We start from the raw sequence: 27,613 nt of genomic DNA, 5'->3' as shown, positions 1-27,613 counted from the left end.
ACTGTTTTTCCAGCAGGACAATGCGCCATGCCACACAGCTAGGTCAATCAAGGTGTGGATGAAGGAGCACCACATCAAATCCCTGTCATGGCCAGCTCCATCTCCAAACCTGAACCCCATTGAAAACCTCTGGAATGTAATCAAGAGGAAGATGTATAGTCACAAGTCATCAAACAAAGAAGAACTGCTTACATTTTTGTAGCAGGAGTGGCATAAGGTCACCCAAAAGCAGTGTGAAAGACTGGTGGAAAGCATGCCAAGATGCATGAAAGCTGTGATTAAAAATAATGGTTATTCCACAAAATATTGATTTCTGAACTCTACCTGAGTTAAAACATTAGTTTTGTTGTTTATAAATTATTATGGACTTGTTTTCTTAGTATTATTCTTAGCATTATTTGAAAATAAATACCAAATTTAGGGCTTGGAAATTCAGAGACATGTTGTCAGTATTTTATAGAATAAAAGAGAAATTTACATTTTCTAAAAAATATACCTATAAAGGGAAAAATCAGACAAACTGAAAATTTTGCAGTGATCTCTTAATTTTTGCCAGAGCTGTATGTGTTCCCCATTATAGTGTTATGTGCTCGGCCTCCGCTCCGTTCATTATCTATGAGGCTGTGGATCCTCCTGGTCGCACTATCAGGCTGCCGTCACTCTAGCAGTATTTGGTCAGTATTTACATCAGTATCTGTAAGCCAAAACCAGAAGTGGAACAAATAGAGGAAAAGTATAATAGAAACATAAGCACCACTTCTCTATTTATCACCCACTCCTGGTTTTGGCTTACAAATACTGATGTAAAATACTGACCAAATACTGCTAGTGTGACGGCAGCCTTACTCTGATAAATTTCATACGCTTTTTTTTTACATTTTATTGATTATTCAGATGTAGAACTTTGTGAAACAATTTGTTTTGTCGCCATTTTCTGAGACCTGTAACTTCCTCTGTGGATGGCACTGTCTCAGGGCTCATTTCTTGTGCGTCGAGCTGTAGTGATTGTTGATCCCATTTTTGGGTGTGTATAATGTTTTAATTATTGCAATTTTGGGAATAACTGTAGCGACCAATAAACACTAACCCTGGTGGTTTGATTTTTGTCTTTCCCATATTGACATTCACCATGTTTTATTAGTTTTTGCAATTACCAAATATGTGACTTTTTCTATTTATTACAATTTGATCTTTATTTGGGGAAAAAAGGGGTGATTTAACTTGTTTTTAATGTTTTTCATATTTTTAATTAGCCGTTTAGTGCACTTGACTGCGATCATTGCATTCCCTGTTTGGTACACTCTGATAATTTGGTATTGCAGTAAAATTGACCATCTCTATAAAGCTCAGCAAATAGCTGCAGACAGGGCTGTGGAGTCGGACCCCATTTTGGTGGAGTCGGTATAAAATGGACCGACTCTGAATCCTAAAATATAAAATAAATTGGGTACAGTAGTTCAATGCAGTTTGTGGGGAATATTTTTTTCTTAAGAGTTTTGGGAAAGTTATGAAATGTCCTATAAATGTCTGTCCTATTCCTGATCTAAGGTCTAGACTTTTAGCTGAGATGAATCTGTGCTGCAGTTTATGTTCATGATAAGTAGTGAAGCTCCTCCTCTACAGATAAGGGGAAAAAATAACACACAGGGAAGGAATGCCTGCATTCATGTCAGAACTTCTGGAGTGAACAGGAAAGCAGGATTAAGGTAAGTACTTCTTAAAGCATATCTAAACTTTCAATAAACTGCATAAATCAATAGTCCAGTATATGTTGTCTCTGTATGCTTGATGTTTTAGTTTGTTGTTCCTCTTAGCTCATGTTTGGAGAAATTAGCTGCTCTGATGACTTATATACAATATACATTGAATATAAGGGGAAAAACTGTTTTCTAACATCTAGAATTCGGAAATACAGTAACAGGATCGATGAGGACATATATTTTTGTGTGTGTGTGTTCTGGAATATGTTTCAGCACAAACATGCTCCCTCCCTCCTCCCCTCCCCTCTTCATAGACTGTGAAGAAACGTGATGTGGAGCATTTAGTGAGCTGTACCCTGAGACAAGCCTGACATTGAAAGTTCAGACTAAGCTATCTAACATATTTTACAAAATTTATACTTATCATTGGCCCTATTAATTTATGCAAAGATTGCTTTATTTATATCCTAAATTAAACAGTGCATTATTCTCTATTCTTGCAAGAATTACAATATACCTTATTTTTTTACAGGACAAAATTATTTTGAGTTAATTTACATAATTAAAAAATGTCTACGAAAAATCTTATTGTCAGCTGTATTTGAGAATTTCACAGTGAGTGACCCAGATGAAAACCAATCCTGTGATGCCAAAATTAATGCATACTCAGGCAGTGATAAAAATTATCCTTCAAGAGCTTCCAATCTAAAAAGATATTTACACAACGCTACCACCCAGAAGTTTAAAAAGCTGTGATTGAAAAAAAGATTACAGCAGTGCCAAGAATAGAGAGACCAGCACTTCCCGCCAGGCAACGGACTAGGAAAGAGTGTCTTAAAGGGAACCTGTCACCTGAATTTGGAGGGACAGGTTTGCGGTCATATGGGCGGGGTTTTAGGGTGTCTGATTCACCCTTTCCTTACTCGCTGACTGCATGCTGGCCGCAATATTGGATTGAAGTTCATGCTGTGTCCTCCGTAGTACACGTCTGCGCAAGGCAAGATTGGCTACTGTTAGTTGTTTGTGCTAGGATCAGGTATATGGTCAGCCTAGTTACCACTTCCCTATGAGCTGGTATTTATGTTTGCAGACTTTGCTGTAATCTCTGAGATCCTCTGCCATTGGGATCATAACAGTATGCCAGCCAGGCCAAGTGAATAGTTAATGCATTGCAGAAGCGGGATTAAAAGAAAAGAAGTTCTGAGTTTTTGTTTTTTTTTGTTTTTTTCTTCTCTTTCTTCCTTCCCCTTTTTCTCTGAGTGGCTTTGCTGCAGACATGAATGTTCAGACCTTGATTACTAGTGTGGATCAGCTTGCTGCACGGGTGCAGGGCATTCAGGATTTTGTTGTTAGCAGTCCTATGTCAGAGCCTAAGATACCTATTCCTGAGCTGTTCTCTGGAGATCGATTTAAATTTAGGAATTTTAGGAATAATTGTAAATTGTTTCTATCTTTGAAACCTCGTTCGTCTGGAGATTCAGCTCAGCAAGTTAAAATTGTTATCTCCTTCTTGCATGGCGACCCTCAGGATTGGGCTTTCTCGTTGGCGCCAGGAGATCCGGCATTGGCGGATGTTGATGCGTTTTTTCTGGCGCTCGGATTGCTTTATGAGGAGCCTAATCTTGAAATTCAGGCAGAAAAAGCCCTACTGGCTATCTCTCAGGGCCAGGATGAAGCTGAAGTGTATTGCCAAAAATTTCGGAAATGGTCCGTGCTTACTCAATGGAATGAATGTGCTCTGGCCGCAAATTTCAGAAATGGCCTTTCTGAAGCCATTAAGAATGTGATGGTGGGTTTCACAATTCCTACAAGTCTGAATGATTCTATGGCGCTGGCTATTCAGATTGATCGGCGTTTGCGGGAGCGCAAATCCGCTAATCCTCTGGCGGTGTTGTCTGAACGGACACCTGTCTCAATGCAATGTGATAGAATCCTGACTAGAACCGAACGACAAAATCATAGACGTCAGAATGGGCTGTGTTTTTACTGTGGTGATTCTACACATGTTATATCAGCATGCTCTAAACGCCTAACCAAGGTTGTCAGTCCTGTCACCATTGGTAATTTGCAGCCTAAATTTATTTTGTCTGTGACTTTAATTTGCTCATTGTCTTCCTACCCTGTTATGGCGTTTGTGGATTCAGGTGCTGCCCTGAGTCTTATGGACTTGTCGTTTGCCAAGCGCTGTGGTTTTGTCCTGGAGCCTTTAAAAGTTCCTATTCCTCTCAGAGGAATTGATGCTACGCCACTGGCGGAAAATAAACCACAGTATTGGACACAAGTGACCATGTGCATGACTCCTGAACATCGGGAGGTGATTCGTTTTCTTGTTCTGCATAAAATGAATGATTTGGTCGTTTTAGGTCTGCCATGGTTACAGACCCATAATCCAGTTTTGGATTGGAAGGCTATGTCTGTGTCGAGTTGGGGTTGTCAGGGAATTCATTGCGATTCTCCGCCGGTGTCTATTGCTTCTTCTACTCCTTCAGAAGTTCCTGAGTATTTGTGTGACTATCAGGATGTATTCAGTGAGTCCAGGTCCAGTGCTCTTCCTCCTCATAGGGACTGTGACTGCGCTATAGATTTGATTCCTGGCAGTAAATTTCGTAAGGGACAATTATTTAATTTGTCTGTACCCGAGCATGCCGCGATGCGTTCTTATGTCAAGGAGTCTTTGGAGAAGGGGCATATTCGTCCATCCTCTTCCCCTCTTGGTGCGGGATTCTTTTTTGTGGCCAAGAAAGACGGGTCTTTGAGACCTTGTATAGACTATCGGCTTCTGAATAAAATGACTGTTAAGTTTCAGTATCCTTTGCCACTATTGTCAGACTTGTTTGCTCGGATTAAGGGTGCCAAGTGGTTCACCAAGATAGATCTTCGTGGTGCGTACAACCTTGTGCGCATTAGGCAGGGAGATGAATGGAAAACTGCATTTAATACGCCCGAAGGTCATTTTGAGTACTTGGTGATGCCCTTTGGGCTCTCTAATGCTCCTTCAGTGTTTCAGTCCTTTATGCATGATATCTTCCGGAAGTATCTAGATAAATTTATGATTGTTTATCTGGATGATATTCTGGTTTTTTCTAATGATTGGGATTCTCATGTAAAGCAGGTCAGGATGGTGTTTCCGGTTTTGCGTGATAATGCTTTGTTTGTGAAGGGCTCAAAGTGTCTCTTTGGAGTGCAGAAGGTTTCCTTTTTGGGTTTTATTTTCTCCCCTTCTGCTGTGGAGATGGACCCAGTCAAGGTCCGAGCTATTCATGATTGGACTCAACCCACGTCTGTTAAGAGTCTTCAGAAGTTCTTGGGGTTTGCTAATTTCTACCGTCGTTTTATCGCTAACTTTTCTAGCGTTGTTAAACCTTTGACGGATATGACCAAGAAAGGTTCTGATGTGGCTAATTGGGCTCCTGCAGCCGTGGAGGCCTTCCAGGAGCTGAAGCGCCAGTTTACTTCGGCGCCTGTTTTGTGCCAGCCTGATGTCGCACTTCCCTTTCAGGTTGAAGTGGATGCTTCTGAGATCGGTGCTGGGGCTGTTTTGTCGCAGAGAGGCTCTGGTTGCTCTGTGATGAGACCATGTGCTTTTTTCTCTAGGAAGTTTTCGCCTGCAGAGCGGAACTATGATGTTGGTAATCGGGAGTTGTTGGCCATGAAGTGGGCATTTGAGGAGTGGCGTCATTGGCTCGAGGGTGCTAAGCATCGTGTGGTGGTCTTGACTGATCACAAAAATCTGATGTATCTTGAGTCTGCTAAGCGCCTGAATCCTAGACAGGCTCGTTGGTCATTGTTTTTCTCTCGTTTTGACTTTGTGGTCTCGTACCTGCCTGGTTCGAAGAATGTTAAGGCTGATGCTCTTTCTAGGAGCTTTGTGCCTGACTCTCCTGGAGTCTCGGAGCCAGCTGGTATTCTTAAAGAGGGAGTAATCGTGTCGGCCATATCTCCTGATTTGCGACGTGTGTTGCAGAGATTTCAGGCTGGTAGACCTGACTCTTGTCCACCCGACAGACTGTTTGTTCCTGATAAGTGGACCAGCAGAGTTATTTCCGAGGTTCATTCCTCGGTGTTAGCAGGGCATCCGGGAATTTTTGGTACCCGAGATTTGGTGGCTAGGTCCTTTTGGTGGCCTTCCTTGTCACGGGATGTGCGGTCATTTGTGCAGTCCTGTGGGACTTGTGCTCGGGCTAAGCCTTGTTGTTCTCGTGCTAGCGGGTTGCTTTTGCCCTTGCCCGTCCCGAAGAGGCCTTGGACACACATTTCCATGGATTTCATTTCTGATCTTCCGGTGTCTCAAGGAATGTCTGTCATCTGGGTGGTGTGTGATCGTTTTTCCAAGATGGTCCATTTGGTGCCCATGCCTAAGTTGCCTTCCTCTTCCGATCTGGTTCCTTTGTTTTTTCAGAATGTGGTTCGTTTACATGGCATTCCTGAGAATATCGTGTCCGACAGAGGATCCCAGTTTGTGTCCAGATTCTGGCGATCTTTTTGTGCTAAAATGGGCATTGATTTGTCGTTTTCATCTGCCTTTCATCCTCAGACTAATGGCCAAACGGAGCGAACTAATCAGACACTGGAGGCTTATTTGAGATGTTTTGTTTCTGCGGACCAGGATGATTGGGTGACCTTCTTGCCATTGGCTGAGTTTGCCCTTAATAATCGGGCTAGTTCCGCTACTTTGGTTTCGCCATTCTTCTGCAACTCTGGTTTTCATCCTCGTTTCTCCTCGGGTCATGTTGAGTCTTCTGACTGTCCTGGGGTGGATTCCGTGGTGGATAGGTTGCAGCGGATTTGGAATCATGTGGTGGACAACTTGAAGTTGTCACAGGAGAAGGCTCAGCGTTTTGCCAACCGCCGCCGCGGTGTGGGTCCCCGACTTCGTGTTGGGGAATTGGTTTGGTTGTCTTCTCGGTATGTCCCTCTGAAGGTTTCCTCTCCTAAGTTTAAGCCTCGCTTTATTGGTCCTTATAAAATTTTGGAAGTTCTTAACCCGGTTTCTTTTAGTTTGGATCTTCCCGTGTCGTTTGCCATTCACAACGTGTTCCATAGGTCTTTGTTGCGGCGGTACGTTGTGCCTGTGGTTCCTGCTGTTGAGCCTCCTGCTCCGGTGTTGGTTGAGGGCGAGTTGGAGTACGTGGTGGAGAAGATCTTGGATTCTCGTCTCTCTAGACGGAGGCTTCAGTATTTGGTCAAATGGAAGGGCTATGGTCAGGAGGATAATTCCTGGGTGGTCGCCTCTGATGTTCATGCGGCCGATTTGGTTCGTGCCTTCCACGCTGCTCATCCTGATCGCCCTAGTGGTCTTGGTGAGGGTTCGGTGACCCCTCCTTAAAGGGGGGGTACTGTTGTGAACTATACTTCTTGGCTCCCTCTTGTGGTCACTAGTGGTTTGGCACTTGGATTGTCTTTTCCCAGGTTGGTACTCACCTGGTTCGTTAGGCCTGGGGTGTTGCTATTTAAACTTCCTGGATTCTCAGTCCAGTGCCTGGCATCGTTGTAATCAGTTCATTTCTGTTTGCTCCTGTCTTCAGGTCCTGGTTCTTTGCAAGATAAGCTAAGTCCTGCTTTCTTATTTTTGTTTATTTGCATTGTTCATATTTTTGTCCAGCTTGTACAAAATGTGATTCCTGATATCGCTGGAAGCTCTAGGGGGCTGATATTCTCCCCCCTCACCGTTAGTCGGTTCAGGGGTTCTTGGATATTCAGCGTGGATATTTTGCAGGGTTTTTTGCTGACCATATAAGTCATCTTACTATCTTCTGCTATTAGTCAGTGGGCCTCTCTTTGCTAAAATCTAGTTCATTCTTACGTTTGTCTTTTCTTCTTACCTCACCATTATTATTTGTTGGGGGCTTGTATTATAACTTTGGGGTCTTTTCTCTGGAGGCAAGAGAGGTCTTATTTTCCCTGACAGGGTTAGTTAGTTCTCCGGCTGGCGCGAGACGTCTAGAATCAACGTAGGCACGTTCCCCGGCTACTGTTAGTTGTTTGTGCTAGGATCAGGTATATGGTCAGCCTAGTTACCACTTCCCTATGAGCTGGTATTTATGTTTGCAGACTTTGCTGTAATCTCTGAGATCCTCTGCCATTGGGATCATAACAGTTGGCTGCTAGTAGCAAAAATACACACAGATAGGGCTTGCATAGGACGCTATTCACACAGGTAAGTATGATGCAAAGTGTATGAATAACAGCCTATTGATCATGCCCATAGTATTAGTATTAGCAGGCGGGCTGTCCTGCACTATATATATGCACCACACAAAAACACCGAACCAACATAAAGGGGCCTAGCTGCATCCTGCAACAAATGATAAAAAAGTGCAATAAAAAGATGAAAAAATTAATGCATATAATAAATGCATTAAATGAAGTATTGAGAAACTAAAAAAACACACATCATAAAAATAGCCTCACCAAAACCTTGTCAAATGACAAATGCACAAGCGGGATACAGCAGGCCCCCACTGATAAAGGCTCTCAGGTAACACTACATGAAGGTCAATGGACACAGGTGGCTGAATTGAAGGAATTGCTTCATCACCCATTTACAGTGACTAAAAAGATACAAGCTGAGGATTTAACTCCTGGCATTTTTATAAAGGAGTGGAAGAACTTGTTGTTTTGCCTGTCCCAAAGAGGAGGTTTAATGGCATTGCTGCTTCAATGAAACGGAGACACTGCTATTAGAAAATAAAATTCTTCTGGCAGCTGTTTATGTGGACCCGAGTCATCGTATATTGCTGGGTGATCAACAGCTACTAAAGGAAAAGAAGCTCTGATTGAGGTAGAAGTTAGGATGACTACAGGATGGCAAAGAGCAAGAGGACTCAGGGCCTGCCATTGCTGCTGCTGTTTCGTCATCCTCATTAGTGATGAGTGTGTGTGCTCGTTACTCGGGTTTTCCGAGCATGCTCGGGTGTTCTCTGAGTATTTTGGGTGTGCTCGTATATTATGTTTGGGTCCCCGCAGCTGCTTGATTTGCGGCTACTAGACAGCCTGAATACTTGACAAACAGGCAATCCTTGCAGGTGTTCAGGTTGTCTAACAGCCGCAAATCATGCAGCTGTGGGGACTCAAACATAATTTATGGTCACTCTCAAAATACTCGGAGAACACCCGAGCATGCTCGGAAAACTTGAGTAAGGAACACACTCGCTCATCATTAATCCTCATCAGATGAGGAGTTTGATTTAGAAAAGTATTTGGACAAAATGGAGCAGGCCAAGCGTTGCCGCAGGGAAAAAGATTCCACTCTCAGAGAAAACAGATTGACCATATTTCAGCAAAATTTTTCATTTGCTCTGAAAGAAGTAGAAGAGTTCAATCGTTCATCAAAACTGACTATGCACAAGGCAATTCCTTAATACCCTGAAATTGTTAGAGAAGTTGCCCATGTGGTTACTGCTTTGCCACCAACCCAAGTTAGTGTACAGAAGTTGTTTTCCAGTCTTAAAATAATTAGGTCAGATTTTAGGTCATCTATGAAGGAGGATCTGAGGGAGGCGATACTATTTCTCAGAACAAATTCATAGACTGCACAAATGTTATTCATTACGTTTTTGTTGAAGACTGTTTTTTTCCACTTACTGCATAGTGTATAATAAATTGTAAAAATTGTTTTTTTGTTCTAAAATTGTATTCCAATAAACATATTTTATGTTCTATCTAAATGGCTTGATTATTGTATCATAATAATGATTAAAAGTCTGATGTTACCATTTTACTACAGTAAATGTATCACTTTAACTTAAACATGAGCCCTCTATGAGGGAGTCGTGGAGTTGGTGTCATGGAAACTGAGGAGTCTGAGTCGGAGGTTTGGCTAACGGACTCCACAACCCTAATAGCAAGTCAGCAATTCTGCTACATACAGGCTTTTAGGTGTCAGTCCCACCCCCGTCGGTCCCAGCGTCTGGCTCGGGCAGATACTGTGCGCTTGGTTACTGCTGATCTTCCAGGCTCAGCCATTGTAACCAGCACTGTTCTGTGGCGAGCAGATGCTCCTGGGACTAAGTCCTGCTTTTCCGCTACTGGGCATGCCCAAGGGACAACCTCTCATTGGAGGTCGGGGGTCACATGCTCAGGTCCTGAAGCAGTTCCTATTGGACCACTAGGAAGGTCCTAGAGAGCTTTCTCTATAAAAGATTTGCATGGCCGCACAGCCATGCGCTAGTATCAACTTATGTTAATGAGCTTAGCTACCTTGTGGTCTGTCTGCATGTGCTCAGGGTCGGCTGTATAGCTACTAGAATTCCGGCACCTCCGGAGAGGAGTTTGTGTGTGTGAATTTGGGGCTGGCGTACAGCCACTAGAATTCCGGCACCTCTGGAGAAGAGTTGTTTGTGTGCTGATGCTGACTGCATGACCACTGTATGCTATCTGCTCTGTTAGTTAGCTGTGATCCTCTGTGAGGTTAAGAGGGCACAGCGTTATCCTAATCCAGACGACTCTGTGAAGCAACAGAGTTCGCTCCCATACATACTGGGTGACGGAACCCGTGTCTATTCAGGCGTTGTACTGCCATATAGTGCTACCATTTACTAGCAGCAGGTTCCACTCCTGCACTGTGGACCCTGGGCTTCGAACGCACCTATATTATCTCAATATTTACTCGGTGCATTCCGCCAGCCCTAACAGTATACTATTGCCTGGGTCTGGCTAGTAATTGTGGACGAACAGCGACTGCAGCAGTACATCCAGCAGCGGGAGGGCAGGTTGGCGGCTCTCGAGCACACAACCTCAGTTGTGGATGTTACCGCAGTAGCTGTTCAGGCTGTTAGCATGGCTGCAGCTAGTTTGTCCACTGCCACCTCTGTTCCGACCTTATCCCACCTCCCATTGCCAGATAAGTACTCTGGCGATAGCAAGTCATGCAGGGGATTCGAGAACCAGTGTGCGATACACCTTGAGCTCCTGGCTGCACGTTTCCCCTCAAAGCGGGCTAAAGTGGGATTCATTATATCCCTCTTGTCAGACAGGGCGTTGGAGTGGGCTACGCCGCTGTGGGAGCGCGATGATCATGTGGTGCAGAGTGCTCTCTGGTTCCTGAGCTCCCTGAAACAGATCTTTTTGGGACCTCAAGTCACTCATGATACAGCGCTCCAACTGCTGGCACTGACACAGGGCTCATCATTGGCCAGCCATTTCTCCGTCCACTTCCGGACTTTAGCATCAGAGCTGGAAAGGCCGGATAAAGCCCTCATCCCTGAATTTTGGAGGGGGCCCGCTGACCATGTAAAGGATGCTTTGGCCACTAGGGAGATTCCCGCCACACTGGAGGAGCTAATAGCTGTTTCAACTTGCATCGACCTTCGTTTTATCGAGCGAAGGTTGGAGCAAGCCCAGTGTAGGCAGAGGCTTCAGCTGGCTTCCACCTTCGCCATACCACTGGAATCTGTGGTTCAGGCGTCCGAGCCACATGAGGTCAAGGAGGTGTTACGAGCGGGATCTAAGTCCCGGACCGCTTGTGCACTCAAGGTCTGTCATGTTTGCCGGCGGTCAGGACATCTTGCCTCCAGATGTTCCCAGCGGTTGGGAGAACGTCAGCATCTAGTGGATGTAAGAGGGGATACACTAGACACGGTGACGTTTTCCTCCAAACTGTCATTCAAAGGGACAATCACTTTAGGCCCAACCACTCTTACAGTCGAACTTTGTGTGGATTCTGGGGTGGAGGGGAATTTTATGTCCTCAGCCTTCGCCCAACGCCATGCAATACCCCTGGTGATGCTTGCCAAGCCGGTGACTGTACGAGTAGTGAATGAGTCGACACTGCCCTGACAAATAACACACAAGACCATCCCATTTACATTGTCTATGTCTCAATCTCATCAGGAGATAATTTCCCTCCTTGTCATCCCCGAGGGAATAGACGAGATCCTGCTAGGGATACTCTGGTTACGTTATCACTCCCCTCATATAGAGTGGTCCTCAGGGAGAATTTTTGGATGGAGTGAATCTTGTGAGGGCAGATGTCTGAGGGAGTGCGTTCAGGTTGCTACTACTGAAGTACCCGCAGATCTTTCCTCTCTCCCCAAGCACTACTGGCCTTATGCGGACGTATTCTCCAAGAGGGCTGAGAGCCTTCCGCTCCACTGCCCCAATGACTGTCCTATTGACCTCTTGCCTGGTGCATAGCCTCCCCAGGGTCGAGTCTATCCCCTGTCTCTCCCAGAGACGGAGGCGATGTCCCAATACATCCAGGAGAATCTGGCAAGAGGATTTCATTAGGAAGTCAGTGTCACCTGCATGGGCAGGGTTCTTCTTCGTGCAGAAGAAAAACGGAGAACTACGTCCATTCATTGATTACAGGGGTCTTAACGTAATCACCGTTAGGAATAAATACCTTCTGCCTCTGATATCAGAGCTATTCGACAGGTTGCGGGGAGCGAGGGTATTTACTAAACTAGATCTGCGGGGTGCTTACAACCTGATTCGCATCCGTGAGGGGGACGAATGGAAGACGGCATTTAACACTAGGGACAGGCACTATGAATACCTGGTGATGCCCTTCGGGCTCTGTAATGCCACTGCCGTTTTCCAAGACTTTGTGAATGATATCTTCTGGGATATGCTCTTCACCTCGGTCGTAGTCTATCTGGATGATATTCTCATCTACTCTCCAGATATAGACTCCCACCAGAGAGACGTTTGCAAAGTCTTCGACCTCCTGCGGGCAAACTCCCTCTGCGCCAAGTTGGAGAAGTGTGTGTTTGAGCAGGAGTCCTTGCCTTTCCTTGGCTATATCATCTCCGCCCAGGGATTGGCTATGGATCCTGCCAAGCTACAGGCTGTGATGGACTGGCAGGAACCGCATTCTCTCAAAGCGGTGCAGCGCTTTATGGGGTTCATTAATTACTATTACTATAAAGGGAGCAAATCCCAAATTGTGGTCGGAGGAGGTTTCCAGAGCCTTTCTCTCAATTAAGTCAGGGTATGTGTCCACGTTCAGGATTGCATCAGGATTTGCTCAGGATTTTTCATCAGTATTTGTAAGCCAAAACCAGGAGTGGGTGATAAATGCAAAAGTGGAGCATATGTTTCTATTATACTTTTCCTCTAATTGTTCCACTCCTGGTTTTGGCTTACAAATACTGATGAAAAATCCTGACCAAATCCTGATGCAATCCTGAACGTGGACACATACCCTCACACTTCGCTAGCGCTCCCATTTTACATCGCGCCGATGTTGATAAACCTTTTATTATGAAGGTGGATGCCTCTTCTGTCATTGCTGGAGCAGTCTTCTTCCAAAAGGATGCTCAAGGTCGGAAGCATCCTTGTTTCTTCTTCTCCAAGACCTTCACACCAGCGGAGAGGAATTATTCCATCGGGGACAGGGAGTTGCTAGCCATGAAGTTGGCTTTCTCGGAGTGGAGACACCTCCTGGAGCGGGCTCGCTTTCCCTTCCACGTTTACACCAACCACAAGAATTTGGTCTATATACAGACTGCCCAGCGGCTAAATTCTTGCCAGGCCAGATGGTCCCTGTTCTTCTCCCGGTTCCATTTCACCCTCCATTTTCTCTCTGGGGAGAAGAACATTTGTGCCGACTCTCTCTCCCACTCCATAGTGTCATCAGCAGAGGAGGAAGAACCTCGGCTTATTGTCCCTTCTGAGAGCCTGAGGACTGTGGCTCCGGTTTCGCTAGAGTCTGTTCCCCCAGGCAAGACTTTTGTGCCATCAAATTTGCGACCAGAGGTTCTCTCTTGGGCTCACTCGACCAGGGTGGGTGGATACTTTGGGACCTAAAGGACATCTGAGCTTCTAGCGAGGACGTACTGGTGGCCGCATATATCCCGTGATGTTGGAAACTATATTCGGGCATGTGTCTCCTGCGCCAAGAATAAGTCTCCTCGACAATGGCCAGCTGGGTTACTTTACCCCCTGCCGGTGGCAGACAGGCCCTGGGAGATGGTCGGGATGGACTTTGTGGTGGGCTTACCCAAGTCCCATTGCTGCACCATAATTTGGGTAATCGCTGACCATTTTTCTAAAATGGTGCACTTGATGCCTTTTCCACGGCTACCTTCTGCACGGGCCTTGGCAGCGTTGTTTATAAAACACATTTTCCGCCTACACGGTATGCCGGACAAAATTGTCAGTGACCGGGGTCCCCAGTTTGCATCTCGGATCTGGAGAGAGCTTTGTGGTCTACTCAGCATCGAGCAGAATCTCTCTTCAGCATACCACCCCGAGACGAATGGGTTAGTAGAGAGGGCCAACCAGACCTTGGTCACGTATCTGCAACATTTTGTTTCTGCTAGGTAGGATGACTGGGCATCCTTGCTACCGTGGGCGGAGTTCACGCTAAACAACGCCATAGCCAACTCCACTGGGCAGACCCCATTCCTCCTTAATTACGGCCAGCATCTGCGGGTTCCTGTGCTTTTGCCTGTGTCTTCCGCCGATTCCAGGGTGGCAGACTGGGCTGTGGAGGCACGTTACATTTGGGACCGCACTCAGGATGCCATCCGGGCTTCGAAAGAGAGAATGAGGTCCTCCACCGATGCACATCAGTGCCCCGCTCTGACCTTTGCTCCTGGTGACTTAGAGTGGCTCTCCTCCCGTAACGTCAGGCTGCGAGTTGAGTCCACTAAGTTTGCACCTCGCTACTTGGGTCCCTTCAAGGTCCTGGAACAGGTTAACCCTGTGGTCTACCGTCTGGCCCTTCCTCCACGCCTAGGTATCACCGACACCTTTCATGTGTCTCTTCTAAAGCCCGTTCACATGTCCCGGTTTTCTGAGTCATCTGCAGGGACATCGGGTTCATCTACGGATGATTATGAAGTGAACGCTATCTTGGGGTGTAAGGTGGTACGTGGCAAAAAATTTTATTTGGTGGATTGGAATGACTATGGCCCAGTGGACAGGTCCTGGGAGCCTGCTGAGCACATTCGGGCTCCTCAACTCATTGCTGCCTTTGAGCGTAGCGAGGCCCAAGGAGGGGGGCCCTAGGAGGGGGGTAATGTTAGGTGTCGAGTTCCCGCCGCTGCACAGGGGGAATCTCAAACCACCTGGGGTCTCAATGGGGGTCTCCCATTCTTCTTCAGCCGCAGTGGAGCCGGATCAGCGGAGTCTGGCTCGGGCAGTTACTGTGCCCTTGGTTATTGCTTATGTTCCAGGCTCAGCCATTGTAACCAGCACTGTTCTGCGGCGAGCAGATGTTCCTGGGACTAAGTCCTGCTTTTCTGCTACTGAGCATGCCCAAGGGACAACTTCTCTTTGGAGGTCGGGGGTCACATGCTCAGGTCCTGAAGCAGTTCCTATTGGACCACTAGGAAGGTCCTGGAGAGCTTTCTCTATACAAGGTTCACATGGCCGCACGGCCATGCGCTAGTATCAACTTATGTTAATGAGCTTAGCTACCTTGTGGTCTGTCTGCATGTGCTCAGGGTCAGCTGTATAGCCACTAGAATTCCGGCACCTCCGGAGAGGAGTTTGTGTGTGAATTTAGGGCTGGCGTATAGCCACTAGCATTCCGGCACCTACGGAGAGGAGTTGTTTGTGTGCTGATGCTGACTGCATGACCACTGTATGCTACCTGCTCTGTTAGTTAGCTGTGATCCTCTGTGAGGTTAACAGGGCACAGCTTTATCCTAATCCCGGCGACTCTGTGAAGCAACAGAGTTCGCTCCAATACAGACCGGGTGACTGAACCCGTGTCTATTCAGGCGTTGTACCGCCATATAGTGCCGCCATTTACTAGTAGCAGGTTCCACTCCTGCACAGTGGACCACGGGCTGCGAACGCACCGATATTATCTCAATATTTACTCGGTGCGTTCAGCCAGCCCTAACACAGGCAATCTGATTATTGCCTGTATGTAGCAGAGCCAATCGGGTTATGGCAGCTTCTAGTCTCCCATAGAGACTATTAAAGCATGCCAAAAGTAGAAAAAAATGTTTTTTTGTGAGCCCGCATCAAAGCTGGGACATGTCAGCAGTTTTGAACCGCTGACATGTGCCGTCAATAGCGGCGGGTGGAATCTTGATTCACCCGCCGCTATTAGCTAGTTAAAAGCCTCTGTCAAACGCTGACAGCGGCATTTAACTAGCCCTTCCGGCCATCGGGCTGGAAATGCGTGCATCGCTGACCCCGTCACGTGATCGGGGGTCAGCGATGCATCGGCATGACAACTAAAGGTCTATTGAAGACCTATATGGTTGTTGATGCTGGATTGCTGTGAGCCACCCTGTGGTCGGCGCTCATAACAATGCAGAAATTGTACTACATAGGAGCGATTTGAGACTCGCTCCTATGTAGCAGAGCCGATCGAGTTGTGCCAGCTTCTAGTCTCCTATGGAGGCTATTGAAGCATGTCAAAAGTAAAATAAATGTTTTAAAAAATACAAAAAAAATAAAAGTTTAAATCACCCCCCCTTTCATCCCATTCAAAACAAAACAATAAAAAAAAATCAAACATACACATATTTGGTATCGCCGCATTCAGAATCGCCTGATCTGTCAATAAAAAAAGGGATTAACCTGATTGCTAACGTTTTTTGGTCGCTGCAACATTGCATTAAAATGCAATAATGGGTGATCAAAAGAGCGTATCTGCACCAAAATGGTATCATTAAAAACACCAGCTCAGCATGCAAAAAATAAGCCCTCACCCAACCCCAGATCACGAAAAATGGAGACACTACAGGTATTGGAATATTGCCCAATTTATTTTTTTTTTGAATTATTTTTTGCCACTTAGATAAAAAAGAACCTTGATATGTTTAATATCTATGAACTCATAATGACTTGTAGAATCAAAATGGCAGGTCAATTTTAGCATTTAGTGAACCTAGCAAAAAAGCCAAACAAAAAACCATTGTGGGATTGCACTTTTTTTGCAATTTCATCGCACTTGGAATTTTTTTCCCATTTTCTAGTACATGAAATGCTAAAACCAATGATGTTGTTCAAAAGTACAACTTATCCCTCAAAAAATAAGCCCTCACATGGCCATATTGACAGAAAAATAAAAAAGTTATGGCTCTGGGAAGGAGGGGAGCGAAAAACGAAAATGCCCTGGGTCATGAAGGGGTTAACAAACGGCTTTTCACCGCTTAGATAAAAAAGAACCTAGACATGTTTGGTGTCTATGAACTCATAATGACCTGGAAAATCATCATCATTTTTGGCATTTAGTGAACATAGTAAAAAACAAAATAAACAATTGCAATTTTTGCAATTTCACCGCACCGGTGAACATGAAGTACATGACATGCTAAAACCAATGATGTCGATCAAAAGTACAACTTGTCCTGCAAAAAATAAGCCCTTACATGGCAATATTTACCAAAAATTAAAAAAGTTATGGCTCTAGGAAGAAGGGGAGCAAAAAATGCAAAAACGAAAATACCTCCGGTCAAGAAAGGGTGGATGGGTGAGTTTGGTCCGCACTTTGGCCCAGAGTCGAGCATTTCTTGGTCTTTTGTTTTTAATATGGACAGGGGCTTTACTAAATTGCTATGGGCCTCATCATTTACTCTGGCCTTGGGACACTGAGTGCCAACTCATCCACCCAATAAAATCTGGAGGGTGCTGAACTGTCAGTATTATGAGTGACAGCCCAGTCTTCCACTCTGACTCTGGGGCATGCTGGGTTGTCAGCATTTTGATTGACAACCCTGTTGCTTAATCTAATCTGGCCTAGCCTACGGGGCATTCCTCCAGGTGCCTTCTGTCTTTAATTATTTGCTAGCTATTTAGCTGGCTAGCTTTGAGCAGACCATCATCAGCTGTAGCTTTGCTTTGTTTGATATGCGCTTTGCTCTGTGTCTGATTCCCTGATCTTGTTGCAGAACATAGGATTTGTCGTTACTATTCATGTGTGGATTTGGCCTCCGACAATCCCTTTGTCTTATCCCCTTATCTTGACATACCCTCCTGGCATTTGATCAGTGTTACTTGACGTCGTCTTTGTCTTGCCCCTCTGTACTATGACCCCTTCTAGTATCTGACCTTGAACTTCTTGACTACCCCATTTCACGGCTTTTCCATTAGTAGTGACTCGGTGTCACAAGGGAAACTTTTTGACTTGGATCCCCCCTGCATCAGCTTGTTGCTTAGATTTATGGATCCAAGAGGAGCTGATAGGGTCTATACAGATATACACTCACCGGCCACTTTATTAGGTACACCATGCTAGTAACGGGTTGGACCCCCTTTTGCCTTCAGAACTGCCTCAATTCTTCGTGGCATAGATTCAACAAGGTGCTGGAAGCATTCCTCAGAGATTTTGGTCCATATTGACATGATGGCATCACACAGTTGCCGCAGATTTGTCGGCTGCACATCCCAAAGATGCTCCATACAAGGCAGGATGGATCCATGCTTTCATGTTGTTTACGCCAAATTCTGACCCTACCATCCGAATGTCGCAGCAGAAATCGAGACTCATCAGACCAAGCAACGTTTTTCCAATCTTCTACTGTCCAATTTCGATGAGCTTGTACAAATTGTAGCCTCAGTTTCCTGTTCTTAGCTGAAAGGAGTGGTACCCGGTGTGGTCTTCTGCTGCTGTAGCCCATCTGCCTCAAAGTTCGACGCACTGTGCATTCAGAGATGCTCTTAGGCCTACCTTGGTTGTAACGGGTGGCGATTTGAGTCACTGTTGCCTTTCTATCAGCTCGAACCAGTCTGCCCATTCTCCTCTGACCTCTGGCATCAACAAGGCATTTCCGCCCACAGAACTGCCGCTCACTGGATTTTTTTTCTTTTTCGGACCATTCTCTGTAAACCCTAGAGATGGTTGTGCGTGAAAATCCCAGTAGATCAGCAGTTTCTGAAATACTCAGACCAGCCCTTCTGGCACCAACAACCATGCCACGTTCAAAGGCACTCAAATCACCTTTCTTCCCCATACTGATGCTCGGTTTGAACTGCAGGAGATTGTCTTGACCATGTCTACATGCCTAAATGCACTGAGTTGCCGCCATGTGATTGGCTGATTAGAAATTAAGTGTTAACAAGAAGTTGGACAGGTGTACCTAATAAAGTGGCCGGTGAGTGTATGTCCCCCTTGAAAAAAAAATCATGACCCAAACGTACTGTATATGATTTCAATTTATGATAACACATGTTAAAATAAGTCATACAGTTGCCTAATAAACACTTGGGAAGCACAGACATCACATAGTTGTAAAACACTGCCATGTATACGCGGCCTTACTGAGGCAGATTTATCAGTAATGGGAATGTATCACTAGAAAATGAAATATGAATTAACCCCTTCTTAGAGTGACATACATAAACCTCACACATCGTGTGCATGTGTTTGACGTAAGCACAAAAGCCGAGCCTGCTCCATAAAGGGCAGGTGCTGGTGGTATGATACAGCCAGCACTAGTCTCTAAGATCCGCAATCGGAACAGAAAATGGGCCTGAACATCCCACTGTCCATCACCCCCCTATGATGTGATTGCCTGCTCCCATTGGTTGACATAGGGACAAAGGTAAATTAAAAATCCTTTTTGCAATCATGCTTATAATGCCATAAAGCCCAGCCACATAAAGTTAAAAATAGGATTGTACAAAATAAAAGAAAAAACTTATTTGCTATTAGCTAAGTTTGCAAATTTCAGATTTATAAAAATTAATTAACTTATTCCCTAAATGACGTAACGAAAAAATAAACAAAATTCCAAAATTGGCATCTTTTAGTCAATAAAATGCAATAAAACTTGATGAAAACAATATTTACACTCCAATAAAATATCACTAAAAATGACAGCTCAACATTTTTAAAATCAAGCTCTAACACAGGTCCATCAATGATAAAATAGAAAAGATATTGGTCTCAGAATATTGCGACTCATAAGTTTTTTTTTGTTTTTGTTTTTTTACAAAAGATTTGAGTTTTTATTAACTGCTAAACCCCCTAAAAAAAAACTAGAGCCATATTGTTCCAGTTATAAATTGATTTAAGCTATAGAAAATATAGAGAACCGAAAGTGCAAGCATGAAGTATTTAGTCATCAAAAGGGATCAATCTGCATTCATCTCACCACTGCACAATAGTTCTGAGAAAGACCAAGTTCTTGTAACTTCAGCTGCTGCTCCACGTGTCGGCATGTTCAATAAAGATTGTTTTTTGAAAAAAATGAAGATTTGTTGAGCATTTTATTCCAATAGTCTTCACAGTGCTGGAGAAATACACCATATATTATATTTGTTTCACTAGACACTTGACCATGCACTTCACCCTACATGATACAAACTTGTCAAAGTTTTTCTGCAGAACCATAAGAAAGTAGACTGCAGAACAAACCTCATTAGTAGCCCTCGAAACACATGTATTGACATAATTCAAGGGTTATTGTAACAACTCTGCTGGCATCACGGCATGGCCTCACATCTCTCACTATCTTACCCACTGCTCCAGGCCATGATGTGGTTTCTGTTTTATGCCAGCTCCATGTTCTGTGTCTCTGCTCTCTGCATACTTCATGGCTTTGTGTATAGGGGGGCGGCGCCTGAACTCTCTGGTTCTTATAGCAATCAGGTGCATCTGTCTAATCTGTTCCTGACCAATTACCAAGAGGCCTCCAGTGTATAGTGCAGCTCCACCCAGTGTTCTGGGCCTGTGCAATGTGTTTGCTCAGTTAGTGTCTAGCTGCTGAGTTTGCCAGGCCTTGCTCTATGTTACTCCCTCTCTGGAGGCTTTTCTCTGTATTTTTGCCTTGGTCTTGTTGTTCGCCCTCCAGGAGGCAGAATATCCTGGTCCCTGTGTCTGTCTTTGTGTCTTGTTCCATTGCCTTGTCTGTACTTAGTCTTATCTCTGTCTCCTTGTCTGTGGCTTCCTTCCCTGCTGTGTCTTTCCTTGTGTTCTCAGTCTGCTTACACTCTGCACTCTTGCAGCTCTGCCTGCTCTGTACCTTTGTGGCTTTTACCTCTGATCCGCACTCCTGCGGTTCTGCTCCGTTCTTCTCTGCTCCGCTCCCGTTGCTGTAAGAAACTCTTTCTGCAGCTCCTCTCCGCATTCCTTATGGTTCTGCTCTGCTTTGCTTTTACTGATGCGCTATCTCTTGCTGCTCTACCGCTCCTATCCGCAGCCTTGCGGTTCTCTTCCAGTGTGAACAGGTCCCAACCTGTTTCTTCTTTCTCCTTTCCTTCTGGCTTGTTTATGTACCTACACCTCCTATGTGAACAGGTCCCAACCTGTTCCTCCATACTACATATCCATACCAGCACCTGTGTGAACAGGTCCCTACCTGTTCCTTCTTACACCACATCAACCAGTCCTGTGTTCTCTGCCGTGCCTGCCAATCCAGTGTTCCTGCCAATCCCGTGTTCCTGTCAGTCCTACCATTCCTGCCATGCCTTCCAGTCCTGTGTTTCCTGCCGTCCTAGCCAGTCCTGTGTTTCCTGCCGTCCCTGCCAGTCCTGTGTTCCTGCCAGCCCTATGTTCTCTGCCGTGTCTCTGCCAGCCCTGTGTTCTCTGCCGTGTCTCTGCCAGCCCTGTGTTCTCTGCCGTGTCTCTGCCAGCCCTGTGATCTCTGCTGTGTCTCTGCCAGCCCTGTCTCAGCCGTGCCAGCCTACTCGTCTGAGTTTCAGCCGTGCTCTTCTGCCAGTCCTGCCTGATGCCCGCACCAATCCTGGTATTCCTGTCTCCCAAGTGGGATCAGCAGCCACAGCCAGACACCACCCTGGAGTAGCACCTGGCAGCTGCCTGCTGCACAAGCCTGACCTCACCATCAGAGGCTCCAGTGAAAACCCAGGCAGCTGTCATAGTCACGCCCCTTCCAGGGTAGTCTGGTTTGTGGCACAGTGGGGCCACATACCCCCGCGAGCTCATGCCCACCAGTCAGGGCGTGAGCGTGACAGTTATAACTTACTTTATAGAATATCAGAATCACCTAAGAGAAAATCATCTGGTTAATGGCCAATTGGTTTTACTCTCTGGCTTTGTTTGTTCAGCTCAGTTCAGCTAAAGCTTAAAGAAACCGAGATGAAAAGCATTATTTTTAAAAACATTGACCTCAACTGATCACACATAAGTATTTTTTTTAACATTGGTTCATGTTTTTTCCATTTAGGTTCTTACTATAAAGAATACTAATAATTCATTTATATAACCTTACTGACTCATCGAAGATGGATAGGGACAGGGACAAGATCATGGAGAGGATATTACACCTCACCCTAGAAATCCTCTTCCGGCTTACTGGAGAGGTGAGAGATTCTGATGACGTCACATTACATCATTCTTATCTATGGGAATAACAGATGGACAAAACTGGAGAGACTGAGTACTCTGTAAATGTCTTTAGTGAGGTTTATTAATGTGTCTCTCCATAACCAGGATTACACAGTAGTGAAGAAGACCTCTAGTGAGAACTCTGAGGATCCTGTGTCTGAGGGATGGAGAAGACCCCTAAGCCCAATCACGTGGCCTCCACCTCACCGCCTGATACATGAGGGCATGAATGACCAGAAGATCCTAGAAATAACCTACAAGATGATTGAGCTGCTGACTGGAGAGGTGACACTGCTGGGAATGCTGGGACATTGTACAGTAATGCTATGAAGGGATGGGGATGACGGTATCATTGTATGTGTCAGGTTCCTATAAGGTGTCAGGATGTCTCCATCTATTTCTCCATGGAGGAGTGGGAGTATTTAGAAGGACACAAATATCTGTACAAGGATGTGACGATGGAGGTTCCCCAGCCCCTCAAATCAGGTAATATACAGGACTAAATACACACAGCCTACAATTTGTATGTAAAGAATTAATTCAGTCCCTGTATGTGTTTCCTCCAGTTTTATCCAGGAAGAGGACAACACCGGCGAGATGTCACAGTCCTTTAATTTCACAGGACTGTAAACAAGAAAATCCCAATGTTCTTCACATTCATGAGGTAGATGCAGAGAAGGTGTCATGAGATTTCCTCTACGATGTGTAGACTGTGACTTTTACAAAATTTGTTTCAGGATGAAGATCTGACCCATATTAGTTCTACAGGGACATATGTGAGAGGAGATGAGCAGTGTAGAGAGGAGATAACTACATATGACTACCCAGGTGAGTAGAAACCACTAAATGTTGAGAAGTCACGGATTCTTCTCAATAAACGACTGTGGCTGCTTTACCAGGGGTGTAGTCTGGCTATATCACAAACAAGTGGTCACCATTCTCCTGCTAAACCAAAACTGTCCCAATTACTTTGGACATTGGAATTCCTTCTGTTGGAGTGAGACCTGTTCTGGCCAGAGCTTACATCCTGGAGAATGCACCCTATTACCTGGAATTAGAAGATGTTGACCTTTACCTGCCCAGATCTCTAAACTGCAAAACCAAATGACAATGTATATAGAATGTGCTGACAACTTAGAAAATCATGTGAGGAAAGATATACAGTAATCAGTATGGTGGGCTTTTTTTTTTATGACAAGACACTAGTCCATGTCCTTTTTTTATATGTTCAAATATAAACAGAGGGCACATGAATACAAGAAATACAGTTATCATTTAGTTACGTATTTTTTTTCCTCTATTCTTTTTCTATTTAAACACATCCTCATCACCCCCCCCATTCTGTGTAGAGAGAAAAAAAGAGAACCATTCAATCTATAATTCTTGCCCATATTTCCAAAACTCTTTGCTTCTACTTAGGCGTGATGGCTTTTTAGCTTTTTTATTTGAAGAGTACAATAACTAAGAACGACATCGAACACCAATCAGGATCAGTCTTCTTTTGTGTTGGAAGCTATACGCAGGCCCATCCAAATCTTCCCACTAGATTTCTGTCACATGATACACATGGGTTCAATTTACACTTCGTATTACTCACTATGAATTTGTCTGACAGTGTGCACAGTCATGATGGATGCCGAGGCATTAGTGCATGATCGGGAGTCACTGTTAAGAAAAATACATACCGCACATTACATGTTTCTTTGTAGTATAGGAAAGAGCTGTCTTGCAGTTGATACCTTTTAATAGCTAACTGAAAAGATGGTAACAAATTGTAAGCTTTCGAGACTACTATGCCTGATGAAGGGACCGGAGTAGTCTTGAAAGCTTGCAATTTGTTACCATCTTTTCAGTTAGCCATTAAAAGGTATCAACCACTGAGGACTCTCAATTGTAAATATTTTTGTAATTTATACAGACATTTTAAGATCTAAATGTCATAAACATCAGTATCAATTTTAGGGAATAATATTTCTTTTTATTCTTGGCAGATAACTGTCCCAGGAGCTCAGAGGGATATTGGATATCTTTAGATCGTAAAGCAGATGATCGTGGTATCACACCAGTTGCATATGAAGAGCATGTCCTAATTCCAAATATAGCCGTTCACAGCAAAGATCTATCATATGATCCTTTTAAATGGGTCCTATCATTTGATTCACCGCAGAAAAAATGTAGCAGAAGAGTCATAAATCAAAGACGTCACACAATGAAGAAGCCATTTTCATGTTCAGAATGTGGAAAATGTTTTGACTGGAAATCAAAACTTCTTAAACATAAGAAAAGTCACACAGGGGAGAAGCCATATTCTTGTGAAGAATGCGAGAAATGTTTTAGAGATAAATCGGATCTTTTTAGACATCAGAGAATTCACACAGGGGAAAGGCCATATTCATGTTCAGACTGTGGAAAATGTTTTAAGCAGAAATGGGGTCTTGTTCTACATCAAAGAATTCACACAGGTACAAAGCCATATTCATGTTCAGAATGTGGAAAACATTATAATAATAAAGCAAGTCTTGCTAGACATCAGTGGGTTCACACAGGGGTGAAACCATTTTCATGTTCAGAATGTGGTGCACTTTTCACCGATAAGTCATCTCTTGCTAAACATCAAAATACTCACACCGGAGCAAAACCATTTTCATGTTCAGAATGTGGAAAGTGTTTTACCTGGAAATCATACCTTATGAAACATAAGAAAAATCACACAGAGGCAAAGCCATTTTCTTGTGAAGAATGTGGGAAATGTTTTAGAGAGAAATCAGATCTTTTTAGACATCAGAGAATTCACACAGGTGCAAAGCCGTTTTCATGTTCCGAATGTGGAAAAAGTTTTACCCAGAAATCTTGTCTTGTTTCACATCAGGGAATTCACACAGGAGAAAAGCCATACTCATGTTCAGAATGTGGGAAATGTTATACTTCTAAGTCAAATCTGGTTAAACATCAGTGGGTTCATACAGGCGTGAAGCCATTTTCATGTTTAGAATGTGGAAAACTTTTTACAGATAAAACATCTCTTGCTACACATCAAAATATTCACACCGGGCAGAAGCCATTTTCATGTTCTGATTGTGGAAAATGTTTTAACCAGAAATCGGTTCTTTTTAGACATCAGAGAATTCACATAGGAGCAAAGCCATTTTCATGTTCAGAATGTGGGAAATGTTTTAGCCAAAATTCAGCTCTTTTTAGACATCAAAGGACTCACACAGGGGAGAAGCCATTCTCATGCCCAGAATGTAAAAAATATTTTACCAGGAAATCAAACCTTAAGAACCATCTAAAAACTCACACAGAACAGAAGCCACTGTCATGTAATATATGTGGAAAATGGTTTTCCCAAAGGGCAGCTCTAAATGGCCATCAAAAATGTCACAAAGGAAAAACCTTTTCATGTTCATAATGTTTTATGCACAAATCGTATCATTTTATACATCATACCTCCATATAAAGCTCTTTCACCCATATCTAATTCAATTTCCAATAAAATCTACAAATTGGAGGACATTGTAGGCCGTATTACAGATGAACGATGGAGTCCAAGCTCAGAATTAATGACTGAAAAGCTTAGAAAAAGACAGTTTAAAAGAGTTACTGACTTTCCTGTTAAACCTTAAGAACAAGTTCACTGAAGGGTTCTCAGTTAAAGTTTGGTCACTTTTTTTTTTATAATGCAGCTTTCCTCATCCATTGACCTGACTAGCACGTCTGTCCATACAATGGCCACTGATGGAGGGTCGTGTGTACCAGATCAGCCCATCAGTCTCTTCCAATGGAGAAACAGCTTTCATATGTGAAGTTATTTACAATTGGAGGAATTTGATTGACTGATCTGGTCACATGACCTACCACCAGCAGCCATTGTATGGACTGGATACCTTTACAATGTGTGGGAAAGCTGCATTAACAAGAGAAAGTGGCCAACCACTAACTGAGAATCTGTCGGGAGATCGTTCTGACAATCGAACACAAAAGTTTGTAAACTTTAATCTGCCTTTTTCTGAGCTTTTATCAGCTGATTTGTGGCCACAGATTACATTTAAATTAAATGTGCAGAGAAGCAAAAGTCTGTAAAAGCAAAATTTTGCTACATTTGTAATGAAACTCAATTGCAAAAATTATTTTTAGCCTGAAATACATGTAACTAAGTCAGAAAAAAAAATTGTCAAGAAATGTTTCAAAATTTGACTGCTGTATTATATTCCTCCTATTCTGTATATTATCAAGGGATAGGTCTGAAAGTGTAAAAAATATGACCTGTGATTGATGATAATCGGTGAATCTGTGATATGTATATAAAACAAGGAGTTTTAATGGACTTGTGTTTTTTTTTCTTGTTTTTGAGAGTTTTTCTTTCTGTATGTGTATGAAAATTTGGAAAATGTTGCAAATGGTTAATAAAAAAGATCTTATTTAAACAAAAACAAATATAAAAGTCACCCATAATTGAAAGAAAAGCAATCTAGAACAATAAATGTTGGTTAAGAATGTAAAAATGTATTGTGCTCTGAAATAGTCTTTGCATTTCACAGATTTCTTCCCCTTTTTTTTTTTTTGCTAATTTGTCAAATTTTTAATGTTGAAATGGATACATGATGTAGTCGGTGCTGCAGAGCAGAATAAAACTTTTTTCTTCTAGTTTTGCCTTAGTTGCAGAGATATTAGCTATCAAATTATTTGGCACCTGAACAGTTAATTTATTTTAAGGCCAAGTAGGCATTACTAGAGAGATTTCACTTGGGGCGTGTACTTTTTCCTGTTTCTGATGCTGACCAATCATATGCAGATAGCAGCACACTGGGCCCATACATTAGCATTGACAAACCGTCTGCTCTCCACACTGCAGTGTGAAGAGGTGCTGGAGTACAGCAGACCCGAGTGTGGTTATCTGATAGCTCTCCGCTCTCATCTGTGACAAACACTTCTAGTAGCTCTCCTCTCATAGTGCTGCCAATCATAAGCAGTCATCTGCATATAAGGGGAAAAATAACATGCCCCCACTATAGCTTAGAGCAGGCGTTATATAAGACATAATGTAGAAAACCCAAGAACAGATAGACCCATAGGGGCTCAATAGATTTAGAACCACAATAAATATTAGACCCCTAAAAATTAACTTTTATTCTACAGGGTGGAGCGCGGTAATTTGCTTTTTTGCACTGCATGCTGTGGCGGCACTGTCGGTCGAAGAGAGGGGAGAGTGGGTGTGGCTTACAGTGGCTGATGGGAGATTTGTATTCCTCCGCCTTTCAGTTGCCATCATGCAGTGGACACGTGAGGAGAGGTCATTTTGTGTTGAAGCGTATTTTTCAAATGCCCACTCGATCATTGCAGTGCAGCGTGCTTTTCGTTTACAATTCGCTGTTCCTCCACGCGGACGTGTTCCTGGACGGCAATCAATTGTAAATTGGGTGAATGCATTCAGAACAGCAGGGAATGTGTCATGTGTACGAAGGGGACCTGAGAGAAGGATTACAACACCACAAAACATCGAGAGAGTTAGAGCAGCAGTACTGCAATCTCCGAAACACTCTGCTCGGAAGCAATCATTTGCTCTTGGCATTTCAAGACGTTCTCTCCACCGGATTCTTCATGATGAACTGAATTTTCACCCGTATAAAATGTGCGTGGTCCAACAATTGTCAGCACGGGACTATTTGACACGGCGGACCTCTTGTGAAGACATGTTAGCAACGATACCCCGTGACGCAAT

At 43.9% G+C, this 27,613-nt stretch overlaps 1 protein-coding gene across 1 annotated transcript; it reads left to right on the top strand.

The window, feature by feature from the left end:
* The first annotated feature begins 1,621 nt into the window (after positions 1-1,621).
* LOC143766260 (uncharacterized) lies at positions 1,622-26,428 on the top strand. The gene is made up of 7 exons (XM_077253788.1): positions 1,622-1,706; positions 21,734-21,869; positions 22,000-22,179; positions 22,260-22,380; positions 22,461-22,558; positions 22,632-22,722; positions 23,886-26,428. Exons 2-7 carry the CDS (start codon positions 21,792-21,794, stop codon positions 25,301-25,303), a joined length of 1,986 nt encoding a protein of 661 aa, XP_077109903.1. The 5' UTR covers positions 1,622-1,706; positions 21,734-21,791; the 3' UTR covers positions 25,304-26,428.
* The last annotated feature ends 1,185 nt before the right edge of the window (positions 26,429-27,613 follow it).

Source organism: Ranitomeya variabilis, chromosome 4 (assembly GCF_051348905.1).
Source record: "Ranitomeya variabilis isolate aRanVar5 chromosome 4, aRanVar5.hap1, whole genome shotgun sequence".
NCBI classification, from domain to species: Eukaryota; Metazoa; Chordata; class Amphibia; order Anura; family Dendrobatidae; genus Ranitomeya; species Ranitomeya variabilis.
Note: the sequence above shows the minus strand (reverse complement) of the source record. Positions and strands in the feature narration are given on the sequence as shown.